This window comes from Ciona intestinalis, unplaced genomic scaffold, assembly GCF_000224145.3.
Source record: "Ciona intestinalis unplaced genomic scaffold, KH HT000098.2, whole genome shotgun sequence".
Taxonomy (NCBI): domain Eukaryota; kingdom Metazoa; phylum Chordata; class Ascidiacea; order Phlebobranchia; family Cionidae; genus Ciona; species Ciona intestinalis.
In genome coordinates, this window is record NW_004190420.2 from 265901 (window position 1) to 285640 (window position 19740).

The window sequence follows — 19740 nt, forward strand, 5'->3', positions numbered from 1 at the left end:
AAATTACAGCAGGTTATATTTATGAAATGATAGCGACGCTGTATATGCACCACCACTAATATGTTGTCGAATCTGAACGGAAACAGTTCTTGTTCCCAGAAGAATGGTTTTGCCAACGGAAACCACGGAACAAACAAAACGTTGGACAAGAAACCAAAAGAGAATGGATCCGTAACTCGAGAACTACCACGGGGTGTCCGAGAATTACAGAAAGCATGTTTTACACCTGGAGTAAAAGGCTATTTCGAAAAAAGGACCCGCTTGCCTGTGCTGAGAGCAACCAATCTTTCCATATCGTGGAAAAATAGATTTCCTGGTAACATAGCTCGGTCTTCTTCACGAGTGACGTCGCAGACGGGTAAGAGCTTTAGTTCATTGTACTGGTAGTTTCGAAATACCATAACTTCCTTATTATTGCGCAATATCATTGGAATGCAACGTTGCAGATGAATCAATGAGGAAACGTTGCAATTCAGCAGCCACTGATTTTAGAGACACCAACGATACACGGGCAGTTCGGGCGTGTTGGGATGTTATATTATCTTTCATGGGCGACGAAAACGAAAATATAGAAAAGGTGATTTTATGTCATTTGAAATATTTTCCTGTCTGATTTTCTAATAATAAAGTATGTTTATAGAAATATGTCACTGTGGCTCCGTGACCTTAAATAGGGTTGGGAATTGAATAAACTATGATCAGGAAAAATATGGGATAGCTGCACCCAACGGTATATCTTACCCCGGTAAAATACTATATATTTCTACTGCACTTGTTATTCTGAACCGTTTAAGTTCAGTTTCACATCCAACTTATTGTGACTACAAAACGCTTCACTTGCGAAAGCAACTTGAGAATCTGTGAAATTGGTTCAACACGCTAACTGTTGTTTAAGTATATCCATATATACACAACAGGGACAGTCCACTCGACTTTTCGAGTCAACGATTCAGGACAGACGACGTCATTTTTCTTCAAGAAAGAAGATTTGGCGGAAAGCAATTTCTGAATCAAAAATCAACACAAAAAAGCGACCACAATCGTTACTCATTGAACAACGTAACGGTCATGACGCACTGTTAACTGATACAGAGCTCAGCAACTTAGCAGAGAACAAATTCGCGGAGCTTACAGTTTTGGAAAAGGTCATACGAGTTCATGAATTACAGCATATGCGTGTAATATGTAGTCTTATACCCTAACTTCCATTGCTTAATCATCTTAAGGGTTTAAGTTTTAATACAATCGGATAATTGGGAAAAACAACCATGTAATGTACAGACAAGTATATGTGAAAGCAGCATAGCTATATGTGTAACCTTATATGAACTTACTCGTTTACAACTATATACTACTCCCAATATTACCCCTGCATGACGAACAACGCCGTTTTACTTTTTAGTTTTTCAACCGCAAGCTCATTATACCAACGCGCACCAAACAAACGTTTACTGTTCACTCTATTCGACATTTATTGTCCCAAACTGACTGTTACCATACCAACAGGTTCGATTCTTGGCAAACGTCGGGCTGCAACACCGCCTCTTACGGGATGAGATATATTGCCAGATTCTAAAGCAACTTGTACACAACCCATCTTTGCGAAGTAGCGCACTAGGGTGGATTCTATTAGCTACCATTATAGGATCTTTCCCACCCTCCAAACAGGTGAGATGGTTTCTATAGTAGGATGGGGGAAGATGGGACACCTTTTTAATCTATTTTTTTCTCCAATTTGGTAGTAAACAAACATTCAACAATTTTTTATAAAACTTTATCCCCACGGCTCCCATAGACCGTTGTTAATTGTTTAAAACATGATCAGGATATTTGGTTTTTATGTGTCAAAGGTGTCCTTCCCCCTCCCTACTATATATTGTAATAAAAAAAAAACGGTTTCGACCGGAAATTACGAGTTCTGTTCATATTACAATATGGTAATGTGTTTTAAAGTGATTAAATATTTTTTAGATTATTTTCTACTTAAAAGAATATTTGGAAGGCCAAGGTACTGAGTCGGCTGCTTATTGCCAAGAAAAATTGGACCGAATTCTCGTCAACGGAGAACGAAAAACTCCGCCTTGTTCTTTGGAATTGCAGGTAAATCTCCCATTGAATAAACATCGGGGTTTGACGCTGACGAAAAAATACCAGAGATTTATTTTATCCTAATTCAAAAATCTTCAAAGTAGCTCTTTGAAATTGTATTTACCAGCATCGTATAATTTCAATTCAGGCCGCCAAGTCCCGATTGAAGATTCGAGTTCCCGTTATATGCATGGACCATTCCGTGCGAACAATTTACGTCGATTCAGCCTCAACTTCTGAAGAAATGTGTCGAACTATGACTACTAAAAATAGACTTGGAGATTCGTATGGATTTTCCCTATTTCTCGCCATGGATAGTAAGGTAGAAAATTTGATTTAATTTGTACTTGAATTGTAATTGAACCCCACTTTGTCTTAAAATATGAAATACTTGTGTGAATTAAATTATGTTTTTAAGTTTCCCACTTTGCAAATTGTCATATCAAGCAAATTATATCTATAGGTCAACATAGAGCTTTAACCTGAATCGTTTGTTTTCAGTTGGTGCCTCTGGGCAACCGTAACTTTTACATAATGGATGCAATCTCCCAAGCTGAACATTTCAGCAAAATAAACAGCGTTCACGAAGCGTGGAGGATTTATTACAGGTTAGCTCGCTTTTTATCTAAAGCAGAACGTGGCCTGTTATTATGAGTAATTTTCTTTTCAGAAGAGAATTCTTTTCTCCCCGAGACGCTGGTGGAATCCAAGATAACCAGATGAGAGCCTGGCTCACTTATTCACAGATTTGCGGCGGCGTCCAGTCTGGTGAATACCAGTGCGTTAACGTAAGTTTTGGCTCCAGTAAGTTCATAATGGGTGTACATACGTTTTACATCATGCATTTCTTTCAGTCGCAGGACTTGGCGCTGTTAATTGCCCATCAGTATTGCATCAGACATGGCTTTGACGACATTGACATGAAGCGTGTAATGGGTGTATGTGAGCACAGCCTTCCAGCCTCCCTGTACGGCGATGACAAGGGGAAAAAGTGGTGCCAAATGGTCTATAACACACTGAAAGCACTTGCGGTGAGAATTAAATATAAATCCAGCTTTGTGGTTCTTTCCGAGCCCATCCCTCACCATTATTCAGATAATCAATTACCCGTGTCTTAACATAGGACTGATAAAGATATAACATTGCTTTCATCCATTAAACGTCAATGATGTTTAGGAGAAGTCACGCTCTGGTGCTTGTCTTGAGCCAATAGAAATAATGCAACAAGTGATCCGATACGCCACGATAGCTTTTGTCGCAAATTTTACCAAATCGTTCAGGTTTGTTGGACATTTTAAAAATGGTTATGACCGTATATAACTTATACTAATTTTATATACGCAGGTTATCCACTTTTAAAAGTATAACCGAAGGTGGCAGACCGCTAACAAACCTCACACTTCAGTTGAACCACGAAAACTTGGAGTTTCGGCCCGGGTGCGCCAACTCGCGGACAAATAATAATTTGACAGGCGATGCCAAACAGGAGCTAATTACGAAAATCGGAGTCGAAAAAGTTCGCAGTGCAGTTGCTTCTGATGTGAGGTAAATGGAGAATTGTATGTCTATTAATCTTTAAAATTTTTTCCATGTATTTTCTTAAGATGAAGATTATATATAGTTGTTTGTATAACATCCACCTAAACAGCAGTTACAAAGTTTTATTCGTTAATTTTAAACTCTTTCCACAGTAAACTTGGAGACCCGCAGTTCACACTAACGTTATACGACAACACCAAATACCTTATTTCATCCCCACAAACACATGAGATCGTTTTCACTCTAAAGCAGTTTATAACCGAAATTCGGAGAGGCGAACACAACGAATCGGAAGCTTAAATTTCAACAACTTTACTTATTCTTATTTTTTGTCAACAGTATTTAACTATATGCCGTCAACTGTATAGCGATGTTAAAGTAAAACAATTATTTCGTTGTTCAGATACACAAACCTCAGTGTAGTTACCTAAGTGTTCATTTCAATATACTGCTGATTCGCTTTAATCGTTTGCTGCCATACATATAGCTTGCGCAGGCTTTCTAATTGCCCTATCAATTATACTTCCCACTGTATAAATTCAGAATTGCAGTATTTGGCTGTAAAAAAGAGGTTCATATTTTGGAATGCTGGAACCATAGCGAGGTCTCAATGAATAATGCCCGAAATACATAATTTTCAGCCTAAATTTATGCTGCTTTCTCTTGCCATTACTTTTTCTTATGCTTAGGCCTACTTTATTTCTGATTCGAAATGTTGGTTCTTAGCTGTTGTTGGTCTTAGATAAAGATGTCGTTTCTACGTTTATTTCTCAATCGTATATGTATACATGAAGAAATATATAAGTGCAGTTGCGGAAAATGCTTAACATATTGCTTAAAGGGAGATAGATATGCGCATTATACAATCATGGGAACGATATGTATGGAACAGTTACTTCAAATATAAATGTCTCCGTCTTCAGATTCGACGATCGTTGGTTTCGTGACGTCATCATCTGGGTCTAAAGATTTGTCCATTGACGATTTGCGACCGTTTGAATTATTATAAACATCGTCCCTTAGCAACTTGTTGTTACCGCGTAATCTTTCGGTTAAATTTACGGAGGCGGAAGGGCTAGTTTTGGGCAAAGAGTAAAGCGTCGGTTTTATAAGAGGCATTTTGTCCGGAAGGGATGGGCAAACAAAACTGTCACCAAGAGCACTGTCGTCGCTGTTATACCCCTTTAAATCTGGATCTGATGAGTCTTGTTTTGTCTCTGGGCTTAATTTTGGGCGATTCTTGTTTGGAGAATTACTCGTCTCGAAGTATCTAATGGTTCTGGGTCTCGGTACTGGAATATGAGGCTTCGGCGTCGGACATCGAGGTATTGGAGTTTGGCTTCGGCAACCTTCGCCGTCACTGAATAAACTTTCCACAGGTAGCTCTCCGGCATCACCACACGACCGTTTAATTTGTAACAAAATCAAATTGGAGTCGTGGTCCCGAGTGCGCCACCTTAGTTCACTAATGGGTTCGCAAGAATGTGGCAGCAGTGGAACCAGCTGACCAACATTTTGAACTTTAAACTGAAGAATTGAAGACTTTAACCTCTGTGGCTTCAAATTTACTGGTAGTCTCTTAAGTCCCAACTGTATAGTCGAAGTGAGGTTGGAAAAGGTTTCAAAAAAGCAGAAATCGTCCCGCACTCGCTGTGCTTCCACTTTTAATACCAAGCTGTACAATTCGATTTGTGCAGCCCAGTTCTCGTAGCTGACGAAAATGTTAAAACGAAGAATTTGTTTTCCGTAGTGAACCTTCCGCACCGCCCATAGCGGCAACCGAAGCGGTTGGGTTCTTTCGTTCGTCAGTGAAGGCGTCGCCCGACCGTTGCTGCCTCTCCGACGTTGTTGGTTCGAAGTTTCGTACTGAAAATAATCCTGTACATTTGCATCACAGACCAGTTTTCCGCTGACCGCAACTTTGTGGTGAAACCGCCACGGCTTCTTAGAAAATGTTCGCCGCACCTCGTAAAATGCGTTCTTGCGTTTCCGCGTATCCACCTTAAAGAGTTCGTCTGTGCTGTTGTCTGAATCACTTCGTTTCATTTTTGCCGCCTCGACAGGATCCTCGCTGGCGACGTCGCACATGAAGAACAAAATTACTGCCAAAGCTGGAACTTGTGGGGTTGTCTGAAAAATGCATTTGTGTTGTATAGGGTGGGGTAAGATAGAACACCTTTTCATTTTTTCGTCCTCGAATATACGGTATAAGTAACAAATAACTTTGAGAATTATAAAACCGCATCCTGACATCTCCCATCCACTGTTGTTAATTGTTTAAAACACGATCAGGATATTTGGATAGTATGCTAAAGATGTCTCCCCATACTATATATGATTAGATTACAAGAACACATACGATATTCGTTACAACCGCTTAGACACAAAACAATCTGGATTCGAGTTCAACGTGATATGTTCATTCAGCCAAGGTACATTACATCAGTTAAACTAAACATTGATTCGTGAATCTAACCGCATGACAACTATATTACAACCTAAAGATTGACAATTATCAAGTGGTTCACTTACCGAAGCGTTCCTTTTGTCTTTCATTTTACTTTGACTTGAACTTTCAGAAACACACACAACATCAAACGTCGGGTCAAGTCGTTCAGTTAGATTCTTAAAAGACTTTTTAACCGCTTCTGATTGGCCTTGCTCGGTGATCACGTGCATGGTGATGCGACTCGAGTCATCAGCCAAAGACACAAAGTCATCGCCTGTAAAGTTTAATCTTATTTTCTTTAATTATTCAATACGTCCCACATTCGTGTTGGTGGTGTTCTCTGTACCCCATTGCAGTATTTTCATTCTAATACTAGTAAACAACACAGTGTTGCTATATACAACATGTTAGCCTGTCGTGTATATCGATAACTTCCACGCCAAATTAAACCCAACATTAGTTTATTTTAATTACCCACAATATTTACCTACACAGTAGCATACGTGGTAACTCGTAAGTTGGCACGAGATGTATGGACACCCGTGTTATAGCAACCAACTGATGTCGTTTTCTGGCCACGTGAGGATAAGTTAATTACATTGATTCATTTTGATTTCAACTTCAATTTCACTTACTTTCCGTCGAGCTGCTGTGGTGCTTCGTTCTTGTCGTGACTGCTGGGCATCTCGTCTTCTTCCTGTTAAAGCAAAACACGAGGTTTATCAACATGACATCTATTTAAACCGCTGCCCTTTGTAAAAGCTATCTCACACGACAGGTTTCGAGATTTAACGAACAGAAGAGTGTCGAGTGTGCTTCAAAACTCGGGCGACAGAAGAGGTTGGCAATTAGCGGATGGTACGAAAGGTTCGATTCAAATAATTGGCTGAGCGAATGAATATGTTTCGCATTTGGAAAACATTTCAATCACGACAAAACTATGCGAGAATCAATACTATAGGAACCCTTATTGTGTCTGAGTAAACATGGCGGTAACTCATCCGTTTCACAAGTCGACTACCAAAATATACGTTCGAAGTCTGAACAAAGAAACGACCGTGTATGTTCATTACATCGAGTATCAACTGTATGACCTACAAACTATAGGCATAGATGTGCTTTGTTCCTTACTTTATATTTATCACTATCTCCTTTATTACTTAAAATGCAACTCCATCATCACCGCTTTATTATGTTTACTCTACACATTCTACTCTTAAGATATACATGGCTAAACAAGAACTTAGTAGCAAAAGTAGTAATATCATATCGTTAAAAAGTTATATGAGACTCTATATGGATCAGGGTTTCCAACAAACAATATTATCTAATGTAAGCCAACTATACAAACACAACATTATATCTTATCCATCTTTACCTAAAATAATACTTCGGTTTTGACGCTGTCATTACGGAATCAGTGACCATCTGTTGGATTATCTACTTTCACTTTGCATGCTCAGTCCCAGTTTAGACCACACGACTGGTTGTACGCTTCTTCATATCTATTGCCTTTAGGTCAGACATACAGTGCCTTTCGCTGAATTTCTGCTATCGTCGTCTACAACAGCGAGGAGATCTCGGCGAGTAAACCACTTCGACGTAAAATAATAACCGCACAATCCGATCCCGGCGTCTTTTAAAATATTTCCTATTCGGAGCGCGGCACACGCAACAATAAGTGTCAAGTGTTTTCTTCATTGTGTTGGAACATGATCGCGTTCTATACGTCGAACACAGAAAGCTCGCCTAATCGCACATCAGCACCAATCGGCATATGGCCAGTAAGCTGTATTACCGCGAACAACAAACCCGCCGTGTAATTTGTCGGCCGGTAAGCACTAATCGTACACAAGGTAGTGTAATTAAACTGCGTGACAATTTGACAACACTTAGCGTCGTGTCATAACTCGTATTTACGGCTATTTTCGCAAGCGAAGCGAAGGTCTTTATTGTAACATTAAAAGGCCGAGTATTTCCTTACCGTTATTGTAGGTTAGTCAGATGCACCCTAGAATTTAAAACGCTACCATCAAACCGTTTCCCGCTTTTTACCTTGTCATTATGAAAAATTATTAGTTAGGGCAGTCTTAGCGGCGCTAATGAAATCTGCTTTTAATTTAATACAATCTGAAGGTTATAGAATGCTGTTGTATAGACATCGCTAAAATTAAACACATTTTTACTACTTTCTGGTTATTTATACAAAGAATTTACCAACGTACCTTGTAACATCCATGTATCTTCGTAAAACTATTACAAATCTAACCAACCAATCCGCTGGTTACTGTGGAGAGTGAGTAAAACCAAGTAGATCAGTAATCACCAACGTACTTTAAGCCACATCAAGGCTCTTAACACTTGTCCTTTCCACAGGTACACTTGTTGCCAGTAAGCTTAACTATAGTATACTATAAGAGAGACCGGGACCGATGCTCTCTGACCCCTTGGCGCTAATTAAGAGTTCGGTTTCAACAGCCTTAAACCTGTTTTAAAGATTTTGCTGTAACGGAGTATTACGACAACAAAGAGCATATATACTGGGCGCTCGAGGAAAAAAGAATCGATCCGGATTTGTTTTCTTTGTTACTGAAAGGGAAGGGGATTATATGGTGTTATATACGTTTGTTTACGCACCATATGCTTAAATAATACCTCGTTAACCGTGATGTAACTATATGATAATCAAAGATTTGCCAGAGTGTAAACCCTGGCTACCTTAACGCCGTATTTTCGATGTAAAAATTATTCTACACAAATGATTAACTTTTTAAATAGTGTAATTTTTGCCAGTATATCACTAATTTAAATGGTGGTCAACCTTATTTCGGGGCGATGAAAGAGTGTTTGCATTTTCTCCCACAACGGTAAATATTTACAACGCTTTGCTAATTTTGACACCCTGCTGTGAAGACAGAAGAAGAAATGGACGCCTTGTTGGTGTCGCCTTGTCGGGTTATCATTCTTGTGGAAAACTAAATCACGAATCGGAGGCATGGACGGCAATGGAGGTCAAGCAGAATCTTATTTCACTAATCTAATTTACGCAGTTATTTGACTTTTAATTTGTTTCAGTGCTAGAGGTCGCAGCCCGATTTGAAAAGCTTGCTCACGGTACGTCGGGGAATACCCGCGAAGATGGCGTAAATGAAATGACGTCACTAAAAGATCTTTGCGGAAAACTGGTCGAAGCTGGCCTGCAAGGTGAATTTAACTGGTTGGGTGCATTTCTAAATCGGAAAATATTAATGAGAAAACATCAGGTGGCGGGCACTTGGTTTCGATTGTACGCCATCTGCTCTTGGGGAGTTTGTTAAATTCCCACGCTCATATTGGTATTGGGTTGAAAAACGATTGTTGGTATATAATTAAAAGTTAGAAATTATGGAAAGAGTCGTAATGCTTTATATAATGTATAGTATAGGTTGGGGGGAGATGGGACACTTTTCAAACTATTTTGTCGTCCCATTTGGTAGTAAACATAGAACATTTGAAGAATCATAAAACGTACCGGACCCTCACGACTCATGTTGGCCGCTGTTAATTGTTTAATGCACAGTCAGGATATTTGGGTATTATGTGCTAAAGATGTCCTCTCTTCCCCCACCCTACTATATAAAACAGTACTTACTTCCAATCATATATCCCATAGATATTGGAGTTGATTCGGACTTTCCAATTCCACGATTGGACGATTACAGCAGCAGCGACGAATCGGACTGCGACGACTACCAGGCTTATTACACCGGCCATGCACTCAATTCTATTGCCAGTGCTATACAACACGATTTTATACGAACAATTCCGCCTGCGCCAAAATCACCCTTGGCGAAAGGACCAGGATCTGCTTTTGACCAACTGAGTGGAAATTCGAGCATTTTCGCTTCAGAAAACCGATCAGCGGAAGAGTATAGGCAAACTGGTTCTTTTAATATGCGAAGAAAATCTACGAGCAGCGCTGTGAGTAATGAAGAAATGCATCCGCAGCACTTTTGCTCTCCAACTAAAGGTGACACGCTTCCACTAATTAAAAAGCACGGGCGGGAAGAAAAAAGCGTTTTGAAGCAGCATGCGGCTCTTTCGAACACCGATCTACCGAGAAACGCGCTTGTTAACTTCTTGGGTTCTGTTGAAATGTCTTCGGACGAACTTCGACTTCTGAGCTTGGAAAGAAGTCTATTAACCTTGCAGGGATGTGAAGGCCGATTCGGTTTGCTCCGAATCCTCGGCGACGGTTTCTCTTTGCAAGACTGTAACGAGGTAGGCGCGGAAGCTCTTCCGGTACAGCAGAAAAACAGGAAAAAAAAGAAAAAGTCCGGTTATAACGAGACGGAAGATAACGATGACCGAAAACCCAAGGGAGTGCCCAATATTCTGTCATGCATGAAGTGCGTTGGACCTTCCAGGTACCAAGTCTTACAACACAACAACTCAATTAATCTCAAAGGGTACGAAGTGATGAAACGAAAGAGGAAAATGATCGTGTTCGATTACCGGAGGATAATTTACTGCGGTGCTGATATTGATGGTGCTTCACCAAACCTGCTAACATGGTTGTACCATACCGTTACTGGAAGTTACAGCTCAGTTCAATGTTACGCTGTTGTATGCGACGACCCGCAACACGCACGGAATCTGGCGCGAGCAATTGGCCAGCAGATGGCGGCATTGCGCTAAGAACATTTTATGTGGAGCTTCTCTATATCGTGTCCCACATCCTAACCAAACAAAAACTAGCTAGTATAGTTATGAATAACTTGGTCAATAAGAGGTATAGATTGCATGGATTGCGAATTTGAAAAAAGAGCAGTTAAAATTGAGATGCAGTTATTATATGATAAGAATATAATGTCTGCCGATTCTCTTTATGAACTGTAAACTTGTTGAATTTTGTTGTGTACATTTGTTGAACTAAAGTACTAAACTACAACAATACGCTAATACAATTTATTAAAACACCATTGTAAAAGTTTTTAAAAATGTGACGTCACAGCAGCGGTGAAAAGTGGAACGAAATCGAACGAAAATGAAACTTTAAAAGGCGTTCCCAAATACTGCTCATAAAGTATGCGGAAAACAATTATCTTATTTAAACACCATCGCATAATAAAAACCTTTTAAAGGAGCAATCTTTTTGGGTGATGCTTTTTTTAATGGTAACTTGAATTTTTTTTAGTCCTCTTGGAGAGTGACGTACAAAGAAAGGAAGACAAAAATTGCACAAATAAAAATATCGAAAATATACCGAAACTCTTGTCCACGCAATATAATGTTTGGCATTTTTACGAAGTCACATCTTTGAAAATGCTGACGAACCCCTGTGCGTACACGGGCACATGTAGTGTGCTTATAACATGCCAGGTGTCATTGATTGGCTCGTATATTTCCACAGTGCCATTTATATGGCTGTTGCCGTGTAAACCGCCTGCCAGACAAAACAACATTTAGCAATAGGTGTGAATAAATCATTTATTGCAAACTTTGTTTAGACTTAGTAGGTTGGGGTAAGATGAGACACCTTTCCGTTCTATTTTCTCGTCCAATTTGGTAGTAAACAAAGAACATTCAAATAGTTATAAAACCGTGTGCTCTCGGCACCCGTAGACCGTTGTTATTGTTTAAAATACAATCAGGATATTTGGATACCCAAAAAATTAGAACCACAAGCATACGTCGTACTGGTCCTTTGTACAAAGTTTAGTAACGGTCATTTAAGTTTTGGTATATCTTGGTTTAATTGCCACATTAAAACCTCACCTGCAATATATAGTTTGCCCTTGTGTACGCTTGCTGCACCGTGTAGATGTCCACCATTTGTGTTGCGAAGTTTAACCCAAAAGTTGGCCTGTCTGAAAATATATGTTTAGTATTTAAATAGGTAATAGGAATAATAATGAACATTTTCCCACGTGTTAAATACGGTCTTGCGTTCACAACAAAATGTTGTTAATTGGCTATAGTATGTGAATACGGCACGTTTCTCGCTATTCGCCACACAAATTCATCAGAAATTCCCAAGCACGCGTTTGCAGTACCGAAGGTAATTGATTCTTGCGGCGTAGATTTTAATTACGCGCGTTTTTATGCGCTTACTCGCCATGCTAGTTAGCACTTTGCTTTAGTTGTTTCAGTGAACAATGTGGTAATCGTTTGAAAACTTAAAGTTGTTTTATATGTGTTTTTAAAAGCGTAAGCAAGGTATACAAGTAGGTTTTATAGGAAAATATCAGAAAGCTAAATGTTTAGTTGCAACTTGCAAAATTATTGTATGTATACATTTGACTACACAGATGTTTAGGTCACTTATTTTTGCTGTGAATACAAATCTATACAACTTGTAAAATATTAGTTGCATATATGAGTTTCTGCAGCTTAAGTCGTCACATTTGAGGTCTTATCTTTCACATGTCTCATTTCTTAATGCAGGTCTCATTTTAGTTGGAAAACGAAGTTAGGTAGTTTGAGAATTGTGTGATTGTGTTACAAACACCAACAATTACCTTGGGTTACGATGAAGCCAAGATCGAGTAAGTAGTATTAAAAATTAATAGGTTTCTGCGGCAGCACTTACTTATTGTAGCGGTAGACGCCGGCGTGTTGACCCATTACATAAATCGTGCCGTTCAAATTCGCCGCAATAGCGCCCCTTTGTGGGTGGGGATGGGGAGCAAGAAGTTGCCAGGTATTAGTTTTTGGATTGTAGCATTGAACGTCGGCAACGATTTCACTGGAGCCGGGACCTGTTGCGCCTCCTATAGAGTAACAAATGCTTTCGTTACATGTAACGTAACAAATGTATAGTCTTTTATTATATGCAGCAAAAATATATCATTAAAAAGATTGTTTTTCTAAACAAGATCGCATACCGTTAGCACCGAAATCTAACATTCTCTGATTTTGCTTTAACGTTAACCAATTACCAACCCCCTTTTTAAAAGGCGCGAGTCTTCCGTAAATACTAGGGGGTACTGACATAATTATAATGTATTTCAAAACCGGCTAAATAACTAGATACGTTTGTCTATGTCCTATGAGTTTTGTATAGATCAGTTAGTTAAATATACATTACACTTGTCGAGTCATGTAGTTGCTACTTATGTACAAGTGTTATGTGAAGTACCACATATTCTTGCCAATGTATGTTTTTGTCGCTGTGCACATACTGAGTTCCTGTTATTATTTTAACATGGAACAGACATAGGTACTTTGTTTTAATTTTATCGGTTGCTAATTCTGATTTTTTTCAAATAAACTTAAACTCGATACATTTCCAATTTAAACTGTACTTTTTTTCTCATTTTATACTTAGTACCGTAACCAAGGATGCATATAATATAATCTTACCAATCCCATAGAGAAGACCTTCACACGTGACCACACACGTCGAACTCAGAGATTTAGTCATTGGCTCCACAGCACACCAAGTGTTCGAATCCGGATCGTACTTTTCCACCGAACTCAAACGAGTTTTACCGTTGTGGCCTCCGACTACGTAGAGACAGCCATTGAGTTCAATAGATGCATGCAGATATCTTGCTTCTAACATTGGAGCAACCTGTACAAAAAGATTCAGTCATAAATGTAAGTTAGTGCCTTATATTTAAATATGGTAGATTAAAGTCAGATGGGATGTTCTCATTCAATTTCTCGTTCTATTTAGTAGTAAACAGAGCATATTTACAAAATTATTCAGCCGTGGCCCCAAGACTCTGAATTAACGGTATTAGTCGGTAAAGAACAGAAAATGTGGTTTATGGACGCTAACAATACCTCCTAACAGTATCGTTCTATTCAATTCATAACTTTGTGTATTTGGGGTCACTGGGCGAACTCTTACGGAAAACCCGGATCCCTTAGAGAGTGCCTTATAAGGACTTCAACTAAAATATAATGGGGTCTATGTATATTTTAAACGTATAGAAATAGTTATTTACCTGTTGCCACCTGTTAAGACTTGGTATGTACATCCATACATCTTTATATGGAAGTTGGTATGCACCCCCCGTCACAAAGATGTTGTTATTCACCGTTGCCACGCTGTATGCCGTTTGTTTAACTGAAAATGTGTCAGGTCATAACAGTTTGTACGCACTCGATGTATGTTTGACCACAAACGTAATAATACAGACGCCGCAATTGCAAAGTTATATAGTAGGGTTGGGGAAGATGGGACACCTTTAACACATAATATCCAAATGTCCTGATCGTGTTTTAAACATTATACAATGGTCTATGGGTGACGTGAGAATATATTTTTATACTTCTTTGAATGTTTCTATGTTTACCACCAAATGGGATAAGAAAATGGAATGAAAATATGTCCCATCTACCCCCATCTCACTATACCAATAAGGATATATATTTTAAGAAAGTTTTAAATTACTTAGCACTTTTATTACACTGTGTTTTTAACAAAAAAAACCTTTGAATTCACGAACATTCTAATACATATAGAAAACACTTTAATGTTCTGTTTTCTCGTATTTTTTAGTAGTAAACAAAGGATATTCTTTGTTCTTTGTGTGTTGTACTAGGAGTGTATTTTGATTTACACGCGTTTGTTTGGGCTTTATGTAAGTATTATGTAGGAAAATGTTTTTTTTTTTTTATTTAAACAACGTAAACAAAATACGCGTCGGCGCTAGTCGTATAAAAACTGATATCAGTCCTATACATCACATTATGGCTTTTGTTTTTTTGTGACTTAAGTGTTTTTACCTTTAAATGAGGCAAGAAATTTGGGTGAAACATCTGGGAAGTCAAAATATACGCAATCAGAAAGTGATAGTTTGTCTTTGTTGAGACCTCCGACCACAACAAGGATTTCTCGTTTCTGCAATAATGGAATATACAATAAAACCTGTAATACATTTCAATATATTTGTACAGGCAGAGCTAGAGAGATTTCGCCCGAAACTTGTGTAATGGTGTTAAAACTTTTGCTCTTATGCAATACACCATTAAACGTTTTCGTCTGTTGTTTTAAAGGGAATGTTTTGACAACACCTGGATGTATAAGCATTTGTTTACTCTTGCATCCGTTTCAGTCATAAAAAGCTAAATATGGTCAATAGATTATTTACTGACGGCCTTTTTAGAAAAGACCGACAAAATCTGTCGTCCACTTCCCAAATATGGGCATGCAGTTGGCGGAATCACCTGCAGACAATGCGAAGTGCGAGGTTGTGTTCTTGTTGTTTGCATTAACGGTCGTTGATCAGCCAGCAGCTGAAACCGCCTCGCTTCATCCAAGAACCGCTCACAAGCCTACACAGTGTACGGATATATATTTTACGTATCTGGTAAAATACAATTCGTGTTTACGGCTTAACTGGTTAGCTCCAGTACCTTGCCGCCGGCAGTGAGTCTTAAAACGAATCAACGACGGCTACGTGACCCGCGGAACATTGTTTCAATTTCATAGACTGTCACAGTCGCCCGATTTCCGAAATACATGAATGCAAATGTTCTATTAAAGCACGGGTGTTGCTAATGTGGAAACCCCGTTAAGCAACTGATGTGTTTTTTGATTTTTGATTTTTGGCTTTATGCCTCCCGCCATACCTAAATACATCTTTGTCGATAAAATGTCAGACCGTTTGAATCCTAAATAACAAACTAAATTGCGGGAAATACATTAAAACGCTTTTTGCCTGTAACCAGCATCTAATATACACGCTTGGTGTTTTCATAGCAATGACCTACACTATACAATAAAAGCATATTACAGTAGCAAATACGTAGCATCAAACTTGGGTTCTTATACCGATTGGTATTAAAATAAAACAGAAGCTTGCCTTGTTGTCTTTGATAAGAGAATCGGACTGAACAACATCCAGAAGGAACTGCGGTTGGACGAGCGGAAGTCTGACGTGTTCCAGAATTCGGGGAAGTTGGCGCTTTCTGCTGGTGACGTCATGATGAACCCATGTCATCGCTGCCTCGTATACCTGGAGATGAAAAAACATATTCGGTATACAAGTCGTTATTGACAATTTAAACGGATTTTCAAACAGTTTATTGTGTCAAGTTTGTCCTTGTTACCACACACCCTCACCAACTCTTCAAGCTTCACTTTCAAGTTGTTGTTGGACAAGAAACTGAGAAGTTCTTTCAGTGAGATTGCTTTGAAGTTTAGGCTCAGGCTAACCTCTGTGAAATTCTCGCAAATGAATTTGCATGCGCTCTCCAGAAGTTCTATGCAGCCCTGTTGGTTGATATGAGGTAATTTAATAATTTCATACGAAAACCGAAAAAATCAGTCTATTACCTGCTCCATGGCATATCTTCGTATGGAGATACAGTTGTCAAAAGACAGCTTCTGAATCAGCAATGCAATACATGCTTTTCTCACAGATTCGAACTCTAAGCTTGTAGCAGCAGACAAAAGATGATCTATGTTGAAATCTGAAAAAAAAACAGAAGTTGCATTACCCAGGTTATTAAACGCTATAACAGCAAGCACGATTCGCAGGACGCCCCATCGTTTTCGTCCATCCATTTTCAATTTATCCGTGCGTCTCAGTATCGACAAAGCAAAGTTAGAGCGCTCGATAAGAGGAGACCTGTGATCGTGATCTTCGACGTATAACTAAAATCGACCAGTTGAGACATGACGGAAAATGAGGTCTCGGTAACATTGAAATTTTGCGGCGTGCTGCTCAATGTTGACGGGAGAAGTCGCTCCGTGAAGAAAGTGCTGCAGCCGCACAGTACGACCTGCAGATGTAAAAAATGAGGGGTCATCCGGAAATAAAATTTGTTAGAAAAGGCATAAAAACGCATATAGTACGGTGGGGTAAGATGGGACATCTTCAGCACACGATATGCAAATATCTTGATTTTGTTTTAAACAATTAACAATGGTCTATGGGAGTCGTACAAAGGTAGGGATTTATAACTATTTAAATTTTCTTTGTTTACACCAAATGAAATGAGAAAATAGAATGAAAAGTTGTCCCATCTTCCCCAGCCTACTATATATTTTATAAAGGTATTTTCCGCAGCACTGCTTTTGCATATCAATTATTGCATTAAAATAACACACCAAGTGACCACTGATATGTATCACACAACATTTAAAAATAACCTTGTGACACGGGATCGTCTTTCCATCAACCACAAGGTGTAGATCAACAAGTTGTTTCCGAGATCTCATCTCGTTTAAACTTTGTAAGGTTGCGCAAGGGTGTGTCGCTTCGTAATGTTCATACGCGGAGGGCAAGCGGAGAATTCCGTTCGTAGAACTCGCAACAGCAGCCTGCTGCCGATCCTAAACAAATCATACAGGTTTAATTCAAAGTAACGCGTTTGGTAATAGGTAATTTGTATGGATAAATGTATGAGAAATAGTTAAAACTATGTACATGAATTTGTAAGAAATCGAATGTTCTCGCTTAAGTTAGCTTTGGGCTTATTCCATAGTATATATACCTATATACACAATATAAAATTTTCTCATAAAACATGTATAAACTTTTGATTTCCATATTTAAAGGCGACACCCAATAAATACTTAGTTGAAATGGTTCTAATTTGTCGCTCAGAGAGATTGGCGTTCCAGCAGTGAAGCCGCGTCTCGTAACCTAATCGTCGACTTGGCACGCTACCATTTTGGTTTCTTACGGTAAACATTTTCAAGTTCACTCTGCGAATACGCGAATAGGCTTTTAACGCATACGCTTTTATTTGGGCGTCAAGACTTGGACGAGTTGACGCGAGGAGCTATTTTCTTTAGCGCGCTAATTCGGCCATGCGATTTATTCTCATTCGTTTACCCATGATCAATTGCCAGCAGTACGTCGTACGAGAACCGAGGCATAACCGAGTCAACATCTCAAAACGCCTGTATTTCCAAGACAAGATCCCGTGTTGACGACCATGATATAAATCTGCTAGGACCTGATAATAACACACGCGCGACCACACCAACTACACATCAGCGCAGGCGAAATGCCAAGACCGGATAGGATTACTGCCACGTCTAAATAAACTATACTTATATATAACTGAACTTTTCAGTGTGAAGTCACAATTACAGTATTTGTAATTCTAACGCATTTTTGATCCTAATAATAGATTTTTGATTTTAATGCATTTTGCTATAAATTTTAAATCACCGGTGACTCGTTGGAAGGAAACCTTGCTCTTTTCAGCGGAGGTGGAACTGAAGATCGAATTTCGCTGGACAAAGTCGTTGTGCTGTCCGCTCCAACGGGTGATGACGTCAGAGGCGCGCTGTACCTGTGATACGTTGCAAAACTGTAAATAAAAATTGTTTATTTATATAATCTGTTTATGTGTGGTTGTTTACCTTGAAGTGATGTCGTTTTCGTTATAATCATCGTCGATTCTTTCCTGCTTAATCTTCGTCGTGGAAGTCGCCATTGAAGTTTATAGGAGAGTCGGAATAACTGCACAGATTTCGAAAACCGCTTAGATCCTTGAATAGCTGTGCAGCATGCTGCCAGTGAGCAATTATTGCAATCTCTGTCAGCAGCAACTGCACTGTGAGTACTTGAGTTTATTACAACAATTTTGCCAAGAGCATCTTCATATACTTGAATTGCCAATCACGCTCGTCACTGCGTTATACAGTTTAGCTACAGATCAAACAAATGTGGTTCCCTATACCCTCAGACTTGGTGTGCATCACGCATATAAGCCACCTAAATATAAAATGTCAATATTCTCAACTTGGCTGTGATAAAAAAACGCGTTTACCAATCAATAGTTCCCTTAACGCCTGTCATGTTTGTTAAATCTATAACAGTGGCGAGCGAAAATGAATTTATTTTCGTTATCGACCGTTGTCTCAAGCCACTGAAACTAATAAAGTTCCGTCTTCAGATGAGCTGCCATTATGTATCCTCTCCGCTGTTCAAGACACGGCAGCGCGCAACTATTACATGGATGCTTTTGGCAAACCACAAGTCTTCGGCGCGGTCTAGCTCTGTGCCAAGAAAACCGCCCAAAACCGGTTCGAGCTAGTCGTTGGCCTCAATTTACTGCCAGGTCGAGCTTACTGTTAATACAGTGAACGTAACTTTCCCATTTGTGAAAGTTTCCTAATTACCCTTTACCTATTGACTCGCAAAGTTCACTTTCTTGGCACGTTAGCGAGCTAAAAACAACAGTCGTGTATTTACAGCCACGACCCGAGGAAATAAAGAGCGCGTTCCAGCTTTAGTTCAGCAGCACAGCACGGTGTTAGCTTTCACGCTTACCGAGCTGTTGACGAAAGGTTTTACAGATGGCCAATCTACAAACATGGACATGTTGTTTTTGTAGGCGAAAGAATGCCAAGAGGTTCTCCGTTTTAAACGACTACGTTAACTCGTGAAATTCTACGCTATTCCGATAAAAGTAAAGATCATGTGGTGGATGCTTTCGCACTGCCGTCACGTATATTTGCCCTTCTAGAGAATCAAATTTAACTCGGAGCCATCAGTGTCTACCAGGTACGTGCTGTTGAGGTTTTGGCAGGCGGCCAGCTCGCCCACAGCAGACGAGACGAATTGGCAGCGCCGCCGCCTATCTGGAACCTCAAGACGCACTGTACGAAGCCGCCACTTCAGTAGATCGGCTTTGGACGTGCCTCACGGAAAGGGTCGTACGTCGGTCAGTTCGTGCCTTTTCCAGATTTGTAGCTGCAGCGAAGCGTG

General features: G+C 39.4%; 4 protein-coding genes across 8 annotated transcripts; 2 read left to right on the plus strand and 2 right to left on the minus strand.

The window, feature by feature from the left end:
* LOC100177944 (myosin-VIIa) lies at positions 1–4393 on the plus strand. The gene is made up of 12 exons (XM_002122469.5): positions 1–358; positions 447–577; positions 918–1145; positions 1507–1668; positions 1972–2100; positions 2237–2410; positions 2590–2696; positions 2759–2876; positions 2943–3119; positions 3265–3368; positions 3433–3633; positions 3780–4393. The coding sequence occupies exons 1-12, from the start codon at positions 61–63 to the stop codon at positions 3925–3927; spliced, it is 1977 nt and encodes a 658-aa protein (XP_002122505.3). The 5' UTR covers positions 1–60; the 3' UTR covers positions 3928–4393.
* On the minus strand, positions 4313–8869 carry LOC100180295 (protein FAM124A-like). Of its 2 annotated transcripts, none has more exons than XM_002122406.5 (4): positions 8302–8869; positions 6712–6773; positions 6160–6350; positions 4313–5757 (listed from the first exon to the last, which is right to left on the minus strand). In XM_002122406.5, the coding sequence occupies exons 1-4, from the start codon at positions 8313–8315 to the stop codon at positions 4525–4527; spliced, it is 1500 nt and encodes a 499-aa protein (XP_002122442.1). In that variant the 5' UTR covers positions 8316–8869; the 3' UTR covers positions 4313–4524. The 2 variants fall into 2 exon arrangements, with proteins under 2 accessions (XP_002122442.1, XP_018671261.1); XM_018815716.2 differs by lacking the exon at positions 8302–8869 and adding an exon at positions 7455–8206.
* A 108-nt stretch (positions 8870–8977) lies between these two features.
* On the plus strand, positions 8978–11043 carry not4 (Not4 protein). 2 transcript variants are annotated; one of them, NM_001032434.1, is given in 4 exon segments: positions 9077–9087; positions 9152–9280; positions 9729–9864; positions 9867–11043. In NM_001032434.1, coding segments are annotated over 2 exon segments (924 nt in total). In that variant the 5' UTR covers positions 9077–9087; positions 9152–9280; positions 9729–9827; the 3' UTR covers positions 10754–11043.
* On the minus strand, positions 11011–18765 carry LOC100182638 (kelch-like protein 2). 3 transcript variants are annotated; one of them, XM_026838539.1, is made up of 14 exons: positions 18390–18765; positions 18196–18319; positions 17166–17348; positions 16642–16795; positions 16347–16483; positions 16128–16283; positions 15874–16026; positions 15236–15343; positions 14795–14909; positions 14011–14132; positions 13421–13631; positions 12648–12828; positions 11834–11925; positions 11011–11501 (listed from the first exon to the last, which is right to left on the minus strand). In XM_026838539.1, the coding sequence occupies exons 1-14, from the start codon at positions 18461–18463 to the stop codon at positions 11359–11361; spliced, it is 1953 nt and encodes a 650-aa protein (XP_026694340.1). In that variant the 5' UTR covers positions 18464–18765; the 3' UTR covers positions 11011–11358. The 3 variants fall into 3 exon arrangements, with proteins under 3 accessions (XP_026694340.1, XP_002122368.2, XP_026694339.1); XM_002122332.5 differs by having other exon boundaries at positions 16134–16283; positions 18196–18337; XM_026838538.1 differs by having other exon boundaries at positions 18196–18337.
* Positions 18766–19740: the final 975 nt, after the last annotated feature.